At 36.9% G+C, this 18469-nt stretch overlaps 1 protein-coding gene across 6 annotated transcripts in view; it reads left to right on the top strand.

The window, feature by feature from the left end:
- PCMTD1 (protein-L-isoaspartate (D-aspartate) O-methyltransferase domain containing 1) overlaps window positions 1-18469 on the top strand; it is a 40601-nt gene that overhangs the window by 8148 nt on the left and 13984 nt on the right. For 5 of the 6 annotated variants that reach the window (XM_058818491.1, XM_058819274.1, XM_058820067.1 and 2 more), the window contains 2 exons: window positions 9134-9561; window positions 13565-13667. In XM_058818491.1, the coding sequence (XP_058674474.1) occupies window positions 9255-9561; window positions 13565-13667 (410 nt within the window). In that variant the 5' untranslated portion in view covers window positions 9134-9254. Of the gene's footprint in view, window positions 1-9133; window positions 9562-13564; window positions 13668-16995; window positions 17143-18469 lie in introns of those variants that run through there. The other variant, XM_058822271.1, reaches the window with a different exon arrangement.

Here is an 18469-nt window from a genome sequence, read left to right as displayed (position 1 = left end):
ATGGTCACGCTGAATGTGTGCAAACATAGATGTGTGTATGTATTACAAATCTTTCCAGTTACTGGCTTTAGGCACTCATTCTACCCTGGAACTCTTCAGTCTGTTTATGCCCCGTTGCCTCTTACGCACATGCACGTGTTTAGCTGCAAATCCCAAACACCCCAGATTCTCCAGCAGCTCACCTTGGATCCTCTTTGTTCCTCCAGATGCCTCACTCGGCTGGTGTGTCCCATCCTAGTCCCAAGGCTATTCTCCCTGCTTTGCTGGCCAGTCCAGCTTGGTACTCAGTGTGATTGCACCCTGACCTGCAGAAGCTCACGCCCTGCTTGGCTGCCACTGCAGACTCACCAGCCCTTGTTACCTGTGGTCTGACTCCATGTCTTGTAGGTGCACATGGGCACCAAGCAGAGGCCCAAGATAGAATTGCAAAAGGGAATTGACAGTCCGACAGGAGAGGCAGGGCATAGCTGCACACACATACTGACCTGCAGCCTGCTGACACATGATCCATCCCTCTTGTCATATAGCTGTGGCTTTCCCATGCTTGTTTCTCCCCTAGTCACTGTGATTTTTCCCTTTCCCCACCTCTGGTTCCTCTGCCAAGCATCCACTCACAGGACTTGTGCCATCCCCAAATCCCTTTCCCCTGCACTCCATGGGAGCTTTTACAGAGCTGCTTTTGTAGCTCTGTAAAAGTCACACCTTTGGATCTGGGAAATGCCTTGGAGAGGCATGGTGGTAGTGGGAATGTGGAGAGAGCTGATGGTAGGCTGGGTCAGGGTATTCACATGTTTCCCCCACTTGTAAATCCCCCCCTGCTCCTTTGTGTCCAGAACAGCTTTCTGTCACATAACCCAACAAAGTTAACTATGATATGTGCAGGCAGATAATCTGTTTAATCATTTGCAAGCCCTGTGGAAAATTTAAGGTGGAAGGTACTGACTGGCCACAGAGGTGTAAATTAAAATGATACTCTTACAAAAACAGTGCTTTGAAACATTACCTCAAAGTAGGCAGAATAATAAAATATTTGCATGAACTTTTGTGAAACAGATTTTGATCACAGTCTTAATGCTGTAACCTTTTACATTTTAAAGAAAAGTGTTGATTTTTTTTTTTCCTGGATGACTAAAGACTTCAGTAGAATTTTAATATAGATTTAGTTTGTACTTAATGAGTGTGTTTTGGAAGTTTGAATAAATCATCACTTTCTTTTCGTTAGGGAAGTTTATCTCTGTTTTCTATAAAGTAAGCATTGAAAGTCCTAAGTGGTAGAGATTTATGGATAAAGTCACATCATTATAGGTTGTGCTGTATATGGATTTATGGTATGTGTGGAGACTTAGACAAATTATGATATGGATCCTTAAAGTCTAAAGCTTTTGGATATGCAGGATTTGGGAATTAAAAAGAAGAAGGTGGGGTAGATATCTGTTGCTTTCTTTGACAAGATAAAGCACTAACTCATTGTGCAAGTGTTAGTGAACAAGTTATATTTGAAAAAAAATGGTGATTCCAGTGTGATTCTTCTGGAAGATTGCAGGGAAAGAATTTTGTTCTGTGGTTCTGAGGAGGAGAAGCAGGAAACAGGAGTAGGCTTTACTCATTCTTCGCTCTTGAGAATCACAGGACTAACTAATAAAACAGCTTCTCAAAAGATATTGTTGTATTGCACTGTGCTCTTTTAAGAATTAAGCACAGAAGAATTGGGATATATTTTTTCCTTAAATTGTATTTGTTTAGCATCTCATAAGAAGAGGATAGTAAATAATCAATAAAAGTTTAGATTCTCAGGCTGTGAAAGTAAACTTCATGGTAATACAGTATTTAAGTTATTTATGCTGTGACTATTGTGTGCTATTTTGAAGCTTTTAGATACATTTCTGAAGATTAGAAACAAAAAAATTTTAGTTTCCTTTGGAGGTTGGTAAAGATGATTGATATTTCTGTTTTTAATTGGGCCTGTTTTTTTTTCTTTGTGGAGACTGAAGTAAATGCATAGCTCCAAGATGAGGTTTCAAGTGTCAGGAATGCAACTATCTTCTATTTTTACACTTGACCTCATTTCTGTTTTCTTTTGCTAAAGGCAACAGGCGTATGTTGTTCTGTTGCTGCTAGAAGTGAGTTATTTAAATAACTTGAAATGTTTATGTGCAGTAAGTTTTTGAACTTTAGTACTGGCTGAAATAGTGAAAATTTTGTCATGGGCCACATTTTGCCTAGTCAAAGTTATATGAAGTGTGACTTGATCTGCTTAAGAACTATAACTTTTATGGTAAAAGGTTAGGAAAATACATTTCCTTTCCTGTACAAAATCTGCTTTGTATTTCATTATAAAAGAGGATTCTCCTTCCCCATCCCCCAGTTCTTACTACGGACTCTCTGATGATTACTCCAAGGAGAATAATTTTTATGTTCTGGTCAACCAAACTAAATTATTAACCATCTTTTATGAAAAGAAACAAGTTTTGTTTTAAAAATGTTGATTCTCTCACTATTGTTCTTTATATAGATATATATATCAAGGTGTCTTAGATGGAAAGTGATCACAATATTAAAATTTGCAGAAATGTTGTGTCACTTTTATGCCTTTGCCCTTTCAGGCCAAACAGAATTAGATGTACCAGAACCAGTTCTTTTTACACATCAATCTACAGCTCTTCTGATTCTTAACATTTGCCTATTATAGCTTATATGAACCTGCTTGAAATGAATACTCTGTTAAATATCCTTCTACAAAGCTGTGTATTGTGGCAATGAGTTTTGCAGCCTGGTCACTCTGTAGCTCACTAATTTGTGAAATATGTGCACAGACAGCAGTTTCTGATATGCAAAACAGGTGCATGAGACAGGCTCAGTGAATATCAGACATTTGTATGTATCATCATCAGTTCATCTCTCTAGTGAAGTCCTGGTATTTTAGGCAGTGATCAAACTGCTATTACCTGCTACCTCCTGTTTCTGTGGGTCTGTTAGGCCCTCAAGAGAAGCTTTTCATCTTTCCTCTTTCTCCCAACCAGCCTGTGATAAAGCTTTTTGGCTTGTTGGTACTGGACAAACTAAAAATAGTTGTGGCCTGGGAATAGACAGAGCTGTAGGCACACCTCTCAGGAGTTGAGACCTTTACAAATTGTGCTAGGAGAGGGCTGCCAGGTTCTGTCACAGACACTGGCATCAGAGGAAGTGTAGGGGATCTTTCTGCATATTAAACATTGGGTTAAACTGCTCTCTTTTGCTTAGATCTTCAGTGGAACTTTAAAAGGTTATTAAGTCATCTTAGGCTCCCCAGAGACAAGAGCATTTTGGTGCATTGTCTTACAGCTAAGCAACAGGAATTGTTTTGGACTGTTGTGGGTAGAGAATCAATATTAATTATTTTGAAGTCTGCAGTTGATGGCACACTGTACAGTACAGAGGGCAGAGCTAGTGTTCATTCAGTCATAAAGGTATATGTACACCTGTTGTCTATATTTGAATTAGAATTTGAAGTCCATATTTGAAGAAGAAACTGCTCTTGAAGCCCGAGAGGCTTAGCTTTGCAAAGAGTTTTTGGTTGCCAGATTTTAAGCAATAAGGAGAGCTAAGTCAGGATGTGGGGTTAAGTTGAACATTAAAATTTTAGTCCAGAAAGTATGTAGGATTGTTTGCTTTGCTTTGTAATAAAAGGTACTGAATTTTCAAGCCTTTATCAGCATACCTGAGAACAGGTCTGGCATGTATAGAAAAATGTTCATTTCTGCATTCATACTATTGGTACGGTGTGAAGAGGGTAGATGGAATTTCAGATGAGAAGAACAAATCAAGTACAAGAGACAGTATAGACCAGGAAAGGAATGTCTCCTAGTTCAAAGAAGAGCGAAAAACAATGAAACAAACACAAAAACAACTAACAAAATTCTGTTACTTTATTGGTTTTTTTTACTCAAGTTCCTGTGAACTGTCTTAATATTTAAAAAAAAAAAAAGGAGTTCAGTAGCTACTCAGCAAGTTACTCCAAAATTATGCCCTTGTGTAGCTGCCAAGGTTAAATTAATTTGATCATGTGCTTATGTGCTTGTCACTGCTCATACATTTGAGGAGTTCCATAAGTTTCAGTACCTCTTTTGAGAGAAATGCAGTGCCATGTCTGCTGTTCAGTGTGTTCAGGTGACTGTAGGTGGAGGAAGAGTGAAAGCAGGCGCATACCTGGAATCTTGTACAAACAGCTGTTGGAAGCTCAAACAGGAAGATCAGGGCTTAAGCTTACATCAGACTTGACAAACATTTTCTGCCCAAGTAGGTCAATGCAATTCAGGTTAAGTCAGTAGTTGTAGCTGTTTACATTCATTTGACTTAACGCTAATCCTGTGGTTTATTTTTTGTTCCATTGCCATATTGCAAAGAACCTTGAAGTATGCTCTGTGGAGTGCACTGCACAGCTGACTCTACTTGGTTTTGTACTTGTTTCTGTTTAATTTGAAAAGTTTATTGCAGTGACCCACTGAGCAGCAGTTTGGGATTGAATGTTTTTAAGTAAGATTAGTCTTGAGTATAGACTTCAAAGTGTGCAGTGTTCTCTGTAGAGTTTTCCTTAATGCACCAAATAGCATCACATATCCTAAAAAACAATAGGTTTCCTTCTTTCATAGCTGCTTGGAGTGACAAAACAAATAGCTGTGGAAGAGAAGGTTCTAATAGTTGGATTTCCAAAGCACTTAAACCTTTTGCTGTCTTTAGTATCAGTTTAGTAGCAAGTATAGGTGTAAAAGTTTTTAAAAAATGTTTATGAAGACTTCATTGTAAAATACCTCTGTGTCCCACATTTTATTCTTAATTTTGTAGTCACCTACTACAGTTACTGCCAGCACATACTTATATTTTGGTTTTCTCCAGTCTTCGCTGGGTGAAAGTAATATTAGACTTATTCTTTTCCTTTCAGATCATAATCAATCATACTGTTTGTTGAAAACTCCTGCTGAAATCCTAAGCTCCGCTCTGCAGTTTGAGGTTGAATTTCCTTGTGTGAGTCACTATTATACTTGGGAGAAAAAGGGAAGCTAAACTTCAAGTGGAGTCCTGTGGCTGTAGGAGTCATTGGATGGAATGAGGACAGGCAAAACACGATCTTGAGTTCATAACTGCTGCTAGGGTATTATGTATTGAGTCTGGACAGAAAGGAGTAGGCCTGATGCTTGATTAGTAGCCTGGGGAACTTTAAATCTCTGCTGATTAGAGCAATGTTGCTGATTTTTTCTATGAGTAAACTGAAACTGTTAACTTGATTGAAGTATTTCAGGCCTGTGTGTGCATTCGTGGTTAATTCCCTTCTATTGCCAGTCGCAGAATATTCCTTTTTGGGAAACTGGACAGCTGAATTCTAATATTAATGTGCTGCTCAGTGACTTACTGTTGTCTTCTCCCTCTGACAGGAAAGAGGGAGAGTTCACAAAGCAAGGTTGTATTCTATGTATGAGTTTAAAGTAATGTATCACATTCCTGATTCAGTGTCATCTTTCTCCAAGATAATGTGTTAGTTGTGAGGAGGAGACTTCAAATATGGCTGATTCCATTTATTTTTTTTGTTATTCTGTTTTCTTTGAAACAAAGCAAGGATCAAGTAAGTCAGCTCAAGTAGCATGTATTGTAGTTGTCTATACGGAGTCAGGCTGTGTCAGTATTACAAGATAGTTAATTTTAAGATACTTGGAATTATATGGATTTAGCAGTGTCAATGAGGTTTTGTCTGGCAAATTAACTGGATACCTTGGAGCATGGTATTTAAACTGTGTTTAAGAAAGTGTGCAAGTCCTTAGTGGCCCAGGAAATTAATTTGAAGTGCAAATACATTTGTAGAAATTCTGAAACATGCAAAACTTGTGTCCCTTTAAAAGCTGGCAAAAAACTTGGCTAACCTTATACCTCATTACTAACCTTTCAGCTAAGAGTTTTGTATATCTTATAAAAGAGTGAAGAATAAAAATGCACTCCGATTGTCATCTCTTCTTAGCTACATAGCCAAAAAATACATGTTCAATCAATGTGACAATATTAAAAAAAAAAAGGAAAAATGTCAATAAAACACCCAGAAATTATTTAATGTATTTCACTGAAATTGGTTACAAGTTAGGTCAGAAACAGGTCAGAGGTGGTGGTGTTACACAATTGTGTGGATTGTTAGAGAAATTGGAAAGTATGTTTCCATTTCATTTTTATTGTGAATATAAGAAACTTCAAGATAGGGTTCCAGCTTCTGAAAATAAATTATGAGTAGTATGGACTAGAAAATGAAGATTGTTTTATTTACAGTTGGCTTTACTAAGTTAATTTTTTATCAAGACTATATTGAAATTTTAACTCCTACACTGTAATTTCTATTCGGTTGTGTGTTCCAGAGATTCCTGAGGCTAAAAGCAATAGCTGCATTTTGTTAACTGGACAAACCTTCATATTTCTTGTGAAGTTGCTATACCTTTTGGTGTAATAAGCATCAGAATGCTGCTTGTGCTCTTTGTGAACTGCATGTGTTTCAGTTTTAATATCAGGGAGCTTCACAGGATGTTTTTGATGAGCATTCAGCTGTGTAGAAAGTTTTATCCTAGTATGCTCTGCTGTTTTTATCTCGTCCTGGGTCAGCTGTCACAAAGAAGATTTGACTAACTTGCCCTTTTTTTCCAGCTGTGCTAAAATGGCTTCTGAGATGTTTTCTTTTGTGTGTTTAAAAGCTTTGGGGAAAGTAAACTATCAAAAAGTATTTCTCTGCAGCACAAGAGGCCACTTCTTGTGAAAAGGTGTATTTCTTTCACTTCCTAGAGCATTTTTTGGTTTTGAGCAACAATACTTATCATTGAGCAGCATTTTTGCCTCCCTGTAGAGTGCAGAGTAGAACATTGTAGATGAGTAAGGAATGCAAACCAAACGAAGATACCTAGGCTGGGTGTCTGGCCTAAACACCTTCACTGTCATCTGCTTAATGTCACCTTTTTCAGACGGGGACAGTGTGTCCAGAATGATATATAGCCTTCAACTGCACTGCCAAATAGCCATGCTGGTTTGCTGTGTCTCATTCTTGAGAGGAGACTCCATTTCTCTTTCTCCCCTACTTCCCTCAATGTCATGCTGTCAATCACACTTTTTCTGTTCTTGGCTTCGAGATTTTGTGTGAGAATCATTATTGAAGCTGAGGCACTTGGTGGGTGTCATCAGTAGAAAGTCTTGTGATACTGCAATAACTTGAGCCATCATATAATGCCAAGAATACAAATTACCAAATGCCTAAAAAAAGTCTGTTGCTGTGTCATGTGTATTGAAAACTAGAAAAATGTTATTTACAGGATCTAAATGGTATGTGACAGCAGTGAAGACGCTTGTTGATGGGAATGCTAAAGCTTTAGGTTTTCCCATCGGCGTGCTCTGCGCGTTTGCTGACGCAGTGCTGATGGCTAGCTGAGTTCTCCATCTGCTGGTGCGAGGTGGTGGGTGCACCCCGCAGGAGGAGCTGAAAGCAGCATTCCCATTTCTCAAACGTAGCAGCTGAATTTAGTCTTTACAAAACTCAGTTCTTATCTTTGTGGTTTTAGTTAAATTTATTTCCAAACATAGCTCAAGATAATAATGAACTTTTTAGTGTGAAATATGGCAAAAACGATTGCTTTAGTCACTGCAGATTATTTAACTGAAGTATCATAATTTGGTTCATTAAACCTTCAGGTGTGGTGCAAGTGCAGACAAATAGGGGTGGAATATTTTTATAACCTACAGTTAAAAAAATCTCCTAGGTTTCACATTTTCTGTCCAAGTTGTCCTGTAGTTTTTTCCACAAGCAGAAATAAATATTCCTGTGCAGTTGAACATGCACAGGCCTGCTTACTCTGCTGTGAAGCACTAGGGTATTCCAACATCTGTTTTTTCTGCGTTAATCAAAATGGTTTTTTGCTGGATAATTGCATGTGATGGCTTTTTACCTCTTTCCATTCCAGAATGTTAGTGGGAATTAGTTTTGCTTCGGAGGGAAGCACACAGCTGAATGGTGAACATCAGTCATCATTTCACCTCTGATTGACCAGAGCTTTAATAGCCCTCAATATTTCACTCCCCCCAGTTTATATACTGGTCATGACACGCTATGGTATAGAATATCCCTTTGGCCATTTCAGGTCAGCTGTCCTGGCCATGCTCCCTCCTGGTTTTGTGTGCCTGTGCACCGCAGAGTGTAGGAAATGAAAAAGTACTTCTTGGCTTTTGGTAAACTACTGAGCAACAGCTAAAACTTCAGTGTGTTATCAGCATTATTCACTGTGTACTCTATTCACCTAGAAGTGATGCATTAAACTTCCTATTCTCCTGTCTCCTAGTCTCTGTTGCTATTTTACTGATAATTCATGCAACATTAAAAATGTTAGTATCTGGATTTTGAGTTTAGTAATTCATAATGAAATAACTGCAGATAAAATACAGATCTGAAGGAAGTATTTTGAAGTGAATATGACTTATTGCAGTGTGCTGTGTAGAATTACACTTATGAGCTGGCAAGCTGTTAAAAATTTCCAGGTACTTAAGGAGTTTTTATTCCTCTAGTGAATATGGCAGGCATTAGGAGGGGCTCAGATACTTGGAGGGCTTTTTTTTTTTGTTTTGATTCCAGAAGAGAGCAGTGTGCCATTGTATCTGCACTAGTATTCTGTTTCAGCTCCAAAGTGAACATCTGAGAAGCATCTCTGGGACATCATCCCTTCCTGGGCTTTGTTTCCCCCATGGGTGATCTTAGCACATGGAAACCAACTTCTTTTCAGAATTAGCTAAGTTGGTACATGCTCAAGCTGCTGTTGGACACTTAGCTCTCAGGATGGGACAAGAGCTCACCCAAAGGCAGTTCTGTCCTGTAGGTGCCCCCTCAAATGTGTGACATGGGTGAAGGGTTCTTAGCACTGTAGGGTTTGCAGTGTCTAGCAAGCAACGCAGCATAAGGGTTTGCATGATGTAGACAGCCCCTGCTGATGTATAAAACCCATGTTTCTAAGCTTTGAGTTAAAAATCTGAGGGGTAGAATTTTGATTGAGTACTAGCTGTCCTGCATCTTAGTTCTGCTTCATAAAGTTATCCACTACTAACAATATTGCATTGCTTGCTAATAGTTGTTAATTTCTTTGTTTTGCAGGAAATTCACTTGTGATGTCCTTCTGAAAAACAGCTGAGACTCCATTACAAACATACACTTTTGGGAAAACTCTGCTCCTAATGCATTTTGCAAACTAATTGAATTACCACAGAAGTTCAGCATGGGAGGAGCTGTGAGTGCTGGAGAAGACAACGATGACTTAATTGATAACTTGAAAGAAGCTCAGTACATTCGTACCGAGAGTGTGGAGCAAGCCTTCCGAGCTATTGATCGTGGTGATTATTACCTGGAAGGGTACAGGGACAATGCTTACAAAGACTTGGCCTGGAAGCATGGAAATATACACTTGTCAGCACCTTGCATTTATTCTGAAGTCATGGAAGCACTGAAACTTCAGCCTGGATTGTCTTTTCTAAATCTGGGTAGTGGAACCGGATACTTGAGTACAATGGTGGGATTAATATTAGGTAATTATTAATATTAGGTAACCTGAACGTTTTTATTTAAATATAATGGGTTTGAATATTTTAGACGATTATGCAAGCCCTGTAAAACCTTACTTTTACTTCTTTAACAATGACAGTAACATACATAAGGCTGGCTCTTTGAGATGTGTTGTTAAAATAGTTTGTTTTCTACAAGCAGTTCACTGACGCTCTAATTTGGTGACATTTCTTGGATGTTTTGGAAGAGGCAATTCTTCCTGCATTCTGTAGTTTAAAATGCTCATTTGAAAGGAGCAGTCCTTATTTTTGTTTAAAAGGGAAAGGTAGAGTGGAACAATTTTTGAAGCCTAAAATTTTCATCTGCATTTGCACTCTATTTGTGCCTTTGCTGTGGGTTACTGTTCTGATCTTCAGTTTATGGAACGGAAAATCTAAATTGTAATGGTTAATTTATTTCTCTTTAAGAAACTTAACTGAAAAATAAATCTGTGTCAGTATGGAAACAGTTATTTTAAAATACATTTAATCAGCGTCTTAGAAAATTTTGGGATGTAGACTGATGAGAATGTTTAATCAGGTGTGTAGGTTTTCAATAGAATTTTAACACACTAGCACTGTGTTTTTTCTTGTTTTCAAATACATTTCCTATATGAAAAAAGATGGAACTAAATATTGTTGCCTAAATTAAATTTCAAAACCCAGAGAGAAAAATGCATTAAATGTCCTCATGCCCAACATTTAGATTACAGAGCACATGCACCAACAACTAATTTTTTTTACAAATTGTTTTATTACATAAAACAGCAGTAGTTATTTTGATGTGTATTTTTTGTAGATACCATTTTCTTGACCATACTGCATGCAGCTTTTCCTTGGTTGTAGAAATCTTGCTGACAGCTAATATACAGATTTTGCTTACATTAATTTATATATAAAACTAAGGTGTCAGGAGTCAGTTTGTTAATTTTCATTTAATTAGTTACTTTCTATCATTTATTTATTGGAAGGAAGAAATTATGGCTAATAGTGCATAACAAACATCATTTGTTGGTATCTGCAGTATCTTTTGTTCTAATTAATACTAATAAATATAAGAGTTACTGATACTAATAAATAAAAACTGTTTTGTGGAAACAGGAATTATGGTCATTCACAGGTAAAAATAAGGTAAAGCTATCTATTCTCGTAGAGTGTTGCTTTTCTCTGTTTGGGGATGTTTCTAATTGAGAGTAGATATTTTTAATTGGATTGTAATATTTTAAGTGCAGTATCTAAACAATTAGTAAATATTGCAGCATTTTTTTCTCGAAAATGTTTCTTCAGGGTAATGACTAATGGTGCATGTTTATTACTGTCTTGTGGAAAGCTTTGTTACTTCATTATTCTTTCTTAACTCATATGTTTAAAAAAAAAAGACATTTATGTTTATTGCACTTGATTCTGTATGCTGCATTTGTATCTCTGTACTTAAACCAATTTTGTATGGCTGATTGAACACTCCTGGGTTTGGCCTCTCTGTATTAAGCAGAATTGCTATCCTTCAGAATAGTATATGCAGAGTTGAGGGAATTAAACAGGAAAAGACTTGTCTTCTACATCGGGTGAGGTTGTCTGACAGCCCCTGAGGAGCACATTTACCCTGCAGATGTTCCCGAAAAGGCGGCTCAGGTGCTGATGGTCCCTAGCCGGGCTTGAGCAGCCTGGAGCCACAACTGCCTAGCTGCTTAGAGAAGCAGACTTTCCATGTTTTGGAATGCTGTATTCTGTCACCAAAGTCTTAGTGTTGTAATGTGTTTTGACTTCTAGGCTAAGGCATCGAAGGTATAAATGCAGTTTATGTCTTTATTTTCTTACTGTATTCCTTCTGATAAAACTAGTTACATATAATAATTATACTTAAGTGTTTGTTTTAAACCAAGGAACAGTTGCTTTAGTGAAGAAAAATAAACAGATGTCATTTTCTGACAACTAAACCATACTTGTTTTTAAAAGCTCACTTTTTTTTTCAAACCTATTTCAGCGTACACTGCAGTGAGGAACAGAACCATGTGGGTTTTGACAGTAGTTGAGTATCTTTCCATTTGACAATGTAGTGAGTAATGTTTCTGCCACATTGGCAGTGTCAAAATGACTAGGTTAAATTATCAAATAATCTGAAACTGGTGATCGCTTCCAAGTATAGCAACATACTAAAAGACTGCACACCAATCCACAGAGATTAAATTAACTGTTGCTGAAACTGTTAAAATATAATCGAAGTTCAGACTGGGTGGAATTGCTATCTCATTATGCTGAAAGAGGCCAGTTGATTTCAGGGAGTAGTGGAGATGTTGGTTTCACATTTTTAGAATAGCTGACTCTGCTTACATGTCCAGCTGTGACTTTCCCAGTGAGAGAAGAGAGCACATTTCTCATCTTTCCATTTAGATTACAAATGCTGTGGTGTATGATGATGTGGTAGTGTTCTGCATTCATAGTTTTAATTTCAGCTTGTTAGAGCAATTGATGCTTGTAGAATTTTTTTAGTTGCTTTCGAAGTTGGGTACTTGAAGGAATGTACATGAGAAATTTTGACCAGATGATGTTTATGCATTCTTAATTTACTTTAAATTATGAGGTTAAAGGAATTGTTATTAATTTTTAGGTAAAGAGAACTTACCTTGAATGCTGCTGTATAATGTAGAGCTGTTAGAAGCATCATAGCCTATTATGATACAAGAGAATATTAAACAGCTAGAAAGGGGATTGCCTATGCCAATGCTTTTTTTAAAGTGACCAATAATAACATGAATTTACAGTAAAAATGAATGTCAGCAGAAGGTAAATGTTTTCACGAGCTGTAAGAACATCCCTTGTATGATAGCTAACTCTTGCCTGCAATCAATGGGGTCTTAAAAGCACTCCTAGTAGTTGTCTGGTGGAGTAGTGGATTGCTTTTATTTCACCCAGCAGAAAATATTCTAAACTATGTTGAGTTGCAATTATCGATCAAGTTAAGTGTAAATAGCTATATGTTGTATTTTTGTTGCAGTAAAACAAAATCTCTCTTACTAACCCTAGTCTGTTTTGGTAATCTCTGTCCTAGAAAAGACAAATTGAATTCTGTTTCACTGGAGTAACATCATGGAGCTAAATATTTAGGAAAGATTTAGAACGCTGTAGAGGATATAAATATAAGTTTTGTCTAATCTTATTGATGTTTACTTTCCCTCTTTTCCTTCCCTTTCCCTTTTCCAATTCTATGCTCCAATGACTTAAGACCCTGGGCTATGAGTGCATGTTAAATTTAGAATCCTTAGAGCAAATGTGACTGTCTGATTCAGATTCCTTCCTGATGTGGATAATCCTCATAATACTGTCTCATGATTTCTTCTTGTTCCTGAAATAATAGCATTAACTTTTGGCACACAGTTTGACTTGGAATTATACTTGGATTTGATCACAGGAAGGCAATGCAGTTGTGATGGGATTGTGATGAGTGAACATAATGTGTGGGGCAATTTCACTGTTCTTGGTGGAAGTTAATTATTTGTATTAAATTAAGAACAAATTTCTGATTTTGCAGTCTGCAAATTAGAAGAACATATGTGGCCAAGGGATATAATTCTCAATTTCTAAATAGTCAGAGAGAAACTATGAAAAGTTTGCCATAAGAAAGCTTTAAAGTCTAAATACCAAAACACAGACTGAAATTTTTATTTGTTGTGTTCCAAGTAATGTTTTGTAAAAGAATTTGCTTGGACTGTGTTCAGTGTAGTCAGCTTATTTTCTGCATGCTGACTAAGAAAATTTGTTCTGTAATTGTTGTAGTTCAGTCCCTGTTCTTTTATCAAACCTTTGGCCTTTTACCTTCCTCTTTAAGCACCAGTAATGCAGATGCAAAAATTAAGTTTGTCTAGCAATGTTTGGAGACTTCTGTTTTATGTGGTTTTGATATTTTTACACTATAGTGCTGTTCCATGTAGTTTTGCTGTGCTTAGAAAGGAAACATCACAAAAACACACCATGCTATTTTTATTTACAGGGCCTTTTGGGATAAATCATGGAATAGAGCTTCATTCAGATGTGGTAGAATACGCCAAAGAAAAGTTGGAGAGCTTCATAAAATACAGTGATAGTTTTGATAAGTAAGTATCTAATTTGTCTGACTTGCTTTGCAATAACATTTTTGGTTTTAAACTCAGCATGTCATTGCTTATGAACTTAGAGGGGGGAGAAGAATGGCATCACACAATCTTAACCTAAAACTTCCAGTTTGTGGCTCTACTTCATGAGGTAAGTTGAGGCTTAAGAAAGCACTCTTTGGAAGTATCGGAGTATTTCTGCTGTGCAGTGCTTAGCAAAGTGGATTTCCCTGCATTTTGGCGATGTATATCTGTACACGGGTACGTGTGTGTGTGCACGTATGTGCATATATGCATTTAGGAGAGTGACATGGTATGTGGGTGTCGTTGCATGTATAGAGCAATTTTTATCCATTAAATCAGTTTTTATGTAGTTTTACATAATCTCTCTGTACAGTATTAACCTTCTTTCTAATCTACCCATATTGATCTGACATGAGTAATTTTTTCTGATTGCCTTCATGTTTACTTCCTGAAGAGATGGACGTCAGAGTATTCATCTGTGCTCGTAGCACTACTCATTTTTACTTCAGGGTATAACTCTGGATTCCAGGGCTTTGAACCTTATTGCTTCTACCTACCCAGCAATTTTATATTATTTTAAGTTGGCCTTAAGAGTATTGGGAGTCTCTGCCTCTGTTAAAGGGAAAGCTAGGGCTGTTCTTTGTAAAGACTTCTTTGCTTGCAGGCAATAAATTCTCCAACAGTGATTATAAGGTAACTTCTGGAAATGCAAGAAATCTTTAGAATTTTAGGAGTAACCTAAAAATTGCACATTCTACACCTCTTTCTTGTCCTGTAGGCAGCAAAGAAAACTTTTGCTGTCCTTTTACCTGTCTAAAGTGCTTTATGACTGCCATGTTCTGGATTAGGTTGGCTGGAGCTCAATCCACTTTTTCCCATATCCGGACTTCAGGAGCTCTTGTCTGACCACAAGCCTTTCTCTTCATGCTCCTAAGTAAGAGAAGAGTATCATCCTAGTGTTAACTGTATCTGAAGTAAATTTTGTAATTCTGATACTGGCTACATTATTTTAGTACTGTGTTAGCCCAGTAAAATAAATAAAATCATGTAGGAGAACATGTATATCTTTCATTACTATTGTCTTAGTTTTAATACAAGCATTTATGTTGGCTGAGGTTAATCTATGACACAAGTTAGAACAAGTAAAAATTGATTCAGTGAGCAGCTTTATGATGCAGTTTGTGTCTTAAAAAAATGTGCGTGAAATACGATAATTTGTGGTCATTGCTGATACTGCATTAATGGCTCTGTTAAGTTAGCTGTGTCTGCTAGCTAGTGAATCCTGGCACATACCTTGTGCATTACTGTAGGTGTCTGTACAAGACATACAAAAACTGGTTTTGATTGGAATGTCTTACCAATCAGGTGATAGGCTGTGTACAAAAATTAAAGGAAATTGGAGTAGCAATGAAGTTTTGTCATAATTGAAACAAAATTTGATTAGGATAGTTTAGTAAATGAATAGCAGAATCCTGGGGGTGTTGGTAACACTTCAAAACATGCAAGAACTTTGGACAAACAAAACAAAACTGTTAAACATGATGTAAATAAATGTCAGTGTTGTATGTGTTCCAAAGAAATAGGACTCTCCTCACCAACATAAGAAAAATTACACCTCTGTGAAAGTGCTTTTTTATAGAGACCTACCTGTAGTAGCTGCAATTCTGCTGATACAATAATGAGTGCCTGGTTGGATTTTGTGTTTTGGGGGGAATTCCCAGTTTGTCTGCATAACTGATTCTGGCTGATTGCTTTCTTTGTAAATCTTCTATATTTTAATGTTGTTAATGAAGATGATGTGTGGTTGTTGTTTTTTTTTTTTTTCCTGTGGTAGGGTTCTTTTGTATTTGTTTTTACTGTAAGTATTAAAATCTGGAATTTTAAGCTGACTCTCAAAGTAATGTTTTCTGACTCAGTAAGTCTGGTTTTGCTTCTTGTTTCAGTAACTTTTTCCTGCATCTTCGTTTATAAGTGAAAGATTTTTACCCAGAGTTATGGGACTGCACCATCTGAACTTAACTACTGCTTTGGTCAGCTTAGTATTTGGCTGAAAGACCACCCAGGGAAGAGATGTGTGCTATCTGTCTGCTGCTCAACACTGGTGTATTCCAAGCAGGAGTCCTCACTGTTTGAAAATAGATTACATGGCAGACTGGTATGAATGAAGTTAGTTGTCTCAGTGAATGTGTGTGTGAAAAATAACTTTCACTTGACCAGCAGCCTCCAGCAAGGTACCCAGGGGACATAAAGAGCACAGAGACTATGATGTGTGTTCCTGGCAGTTACAGAGTTATACAAATGGGAACTTCAGTAAAGCTTTGTTTTGCCACTTCCCTGCATTCTTTCTTTAGTGTTTTGAATTCTGCAGTCTGATCTGAATGTTCTAAACATTCTGCTTTTGAAACACAAACCACGACTTTAAACTTATGGGTAGGTACATGGAGAGATTCAGCTTGGATCATAAATAAACACTTGGTAACTTTGTTCCTTTGCTTGGAGTAATAGGCAGTTGGTTTTGCATCTGACTTCTGTGTGGAGGTGGATCATGATAATTTAGGTGGGTTCTTGCCTAATAAAACAAGATGGAATATTTCTTTTATGCCATTTGTATGGGGGAATGTTCCAGTGCTGTGTGATACAGTTTAACTTGCTTTTTTGATACCTGATAATAATGTTGAAGTACAATTACAAGTTTACTTTTCTGTGATTCAGGTAAGGTACTTCACCAGAAACCTGACAGTATATAAAATTAGCATGTCCAGAAGGATTTGAGACTCAGCCTAAAGGGAGGGCTGTCTGTCTCTGATAGCTTGTCTTATCTTAGTTTTAGCCTCTGGAATTATTCATCAGAAGAAGAGTTCTCAGATACCTGTTTCAAATAATTTCAGTAATTACTTGTATCTGTATCCATATCCCACCAATCTATAAAAACAGTTTTCCTCTAAATGGAGGTGGAGTTGTGCATTCTGAAAGATAAAATGCTGCCTTGATGGAGTTGATGTGTGTTTGCCAGTAAAAGCAAAGGAGAAGTTTTTTCTTGAAAACATCTAAAAGTATCATGATGGTTGAGGTACAAAGATTTTAGGTATAGACTAAAGAAAATTCTTTGTGTGTGAAATACATGTAAGGCTCTCTTTCGTTCTTGAAGCCTTCAGAGAATGCATGCCAATTAAGGGGAAAAGAATCATTCCTTAAGAAGGCTCTATCTAAAACACGTATGTTCAAGTACCAGGCCCCGCTTCACCTGTTTATTGAAGGGGAATGTGTTGTCTTTTCTGCTCCCATTCAACTTCTAGACCTAGAATATCCAGCTTGGAGAGAGAGCCACAGGGCAAGGCTAGGTTGCCCATCTTCTAGCACCCTATCAAAACCCAAACGTGGGTAAGCTGGTGAAGTCCCTGCTGTGAAAGAAAATCACCAACCCTTCTCAGGATCAAAAGAATCCACTTCAATGGTAAGTGACAAGAACCCTAGTACTAATTCTGGGATAACTGTTATGGGTGAAACTTCTTCCTGAAGTCCTGTAGGAGATTGTGTTGAACATCTTCAGTAGAATGTTTTTCTTCATTGAAATGTAAGGCTACTGGTAGGTTTCTAAAGGCTCACTTTTAAAATTAAATTAGATTTGAAAGGTGATTCCCTGGTGTACACACAAAGAAAAATAGAGCTCCTTCTTGCTGGTCAGCTGGCTAGTGATTGCAGTAAAAATCTAAGCAGGAAAAAGCAGACTGTCTCCAAACCTTACTGATTACTTTCTCAGTTTAAATATTACTGATAACTTAATTTCAAATAGTGTAAATAATGCTTTTTTAGTGGTAAGTGAATTCTTGTTGAGATTTAATCTAATCAGAGCAACACAGGCAGTGGAATTCTTTGATGCTGGAGGTTATGTTAAACAAAAAGGGAAGGAAAGTAGGGGCTTGAAACACAGTCATTTTATTTATTTAGAGGTATGAGGGAAATACTACTTCTTGTTCTTTATCTTGTAAACCAGAAGGCTCCAAAGACAATCGAATCTACTCTTACCTGGGAAGGACCTAAACCTACACTTTCCAAGTATTTGATAGTAGCAAAAATAGATATTCTTGCCCTGACAACAAGAAATGAAATACCTTTAAAAAATAAATCCTGTAGTGGACACTGCCCTTGGAAATCTCTTATGTCTACAAGTTTTGATAGTACTTAAAAATTTTCTTACATTAAAACAAGTGATGACAATATTTGGTATATTGCTCCTATAAAAGCTGTTGTTTCACAAAAAATCCACAGTAGAAAATACAACTTTTTCAACCTATAAAATAATTTTCTGCTTCAGTAAAAATAGAAAGAAAATGCTTTTCTTGTTAACAGATAAATCTTTCTCTAGACTTTTTCCATGAGTATCATAGAGCTTTTACAATAAACTGAACTGACAATTTTTTTCTTACTTCTCTATGCCCGTTCACTTTTCCTAATATTCTCTGTGAAATTACTGAAAAGTATTCCTTCAGTATTACTTTTCATTTTACTACCAAAATTTAGGTATAATATAATGAAGTTATATTACTAAGGTTAAATTTTATAAATCTGTGTTCTAAGAAGAATGTCATGAGTCATAAGTATTTTTAAGAACTTTGACTTGAAGATGTTTGACTTTTTCTTCAGAAATAATTGATAATGTGCTTTGGTCCACTCAGTGAAACTGATGATAATATCAGAAATAATGAACAAGATGTCTAAGAAGCAGGACAGTTTTATTTAGAGATGGAAAAATGACGAGTATAAGGGACGTAGAGATACAG

This window comes from Ammospiza caudacuta, chromosome 1 (assembly GCF_027887145.1).
Source record: "Ammospiza caudacuta isolate bAmmCau1 chromosome 1, bAmmCau1.pri, whole genome shotgun sequence".
Taxonomy (NCBI): Eukaryota; Metazoa; Chordata; class Aves; order Passeriformes; family Passerellidae; genus Ammospiza; species Ammospiza caudacuta.
This window is presented reverse-complemented; position numbering and strand designations above follow the sequence as displayed.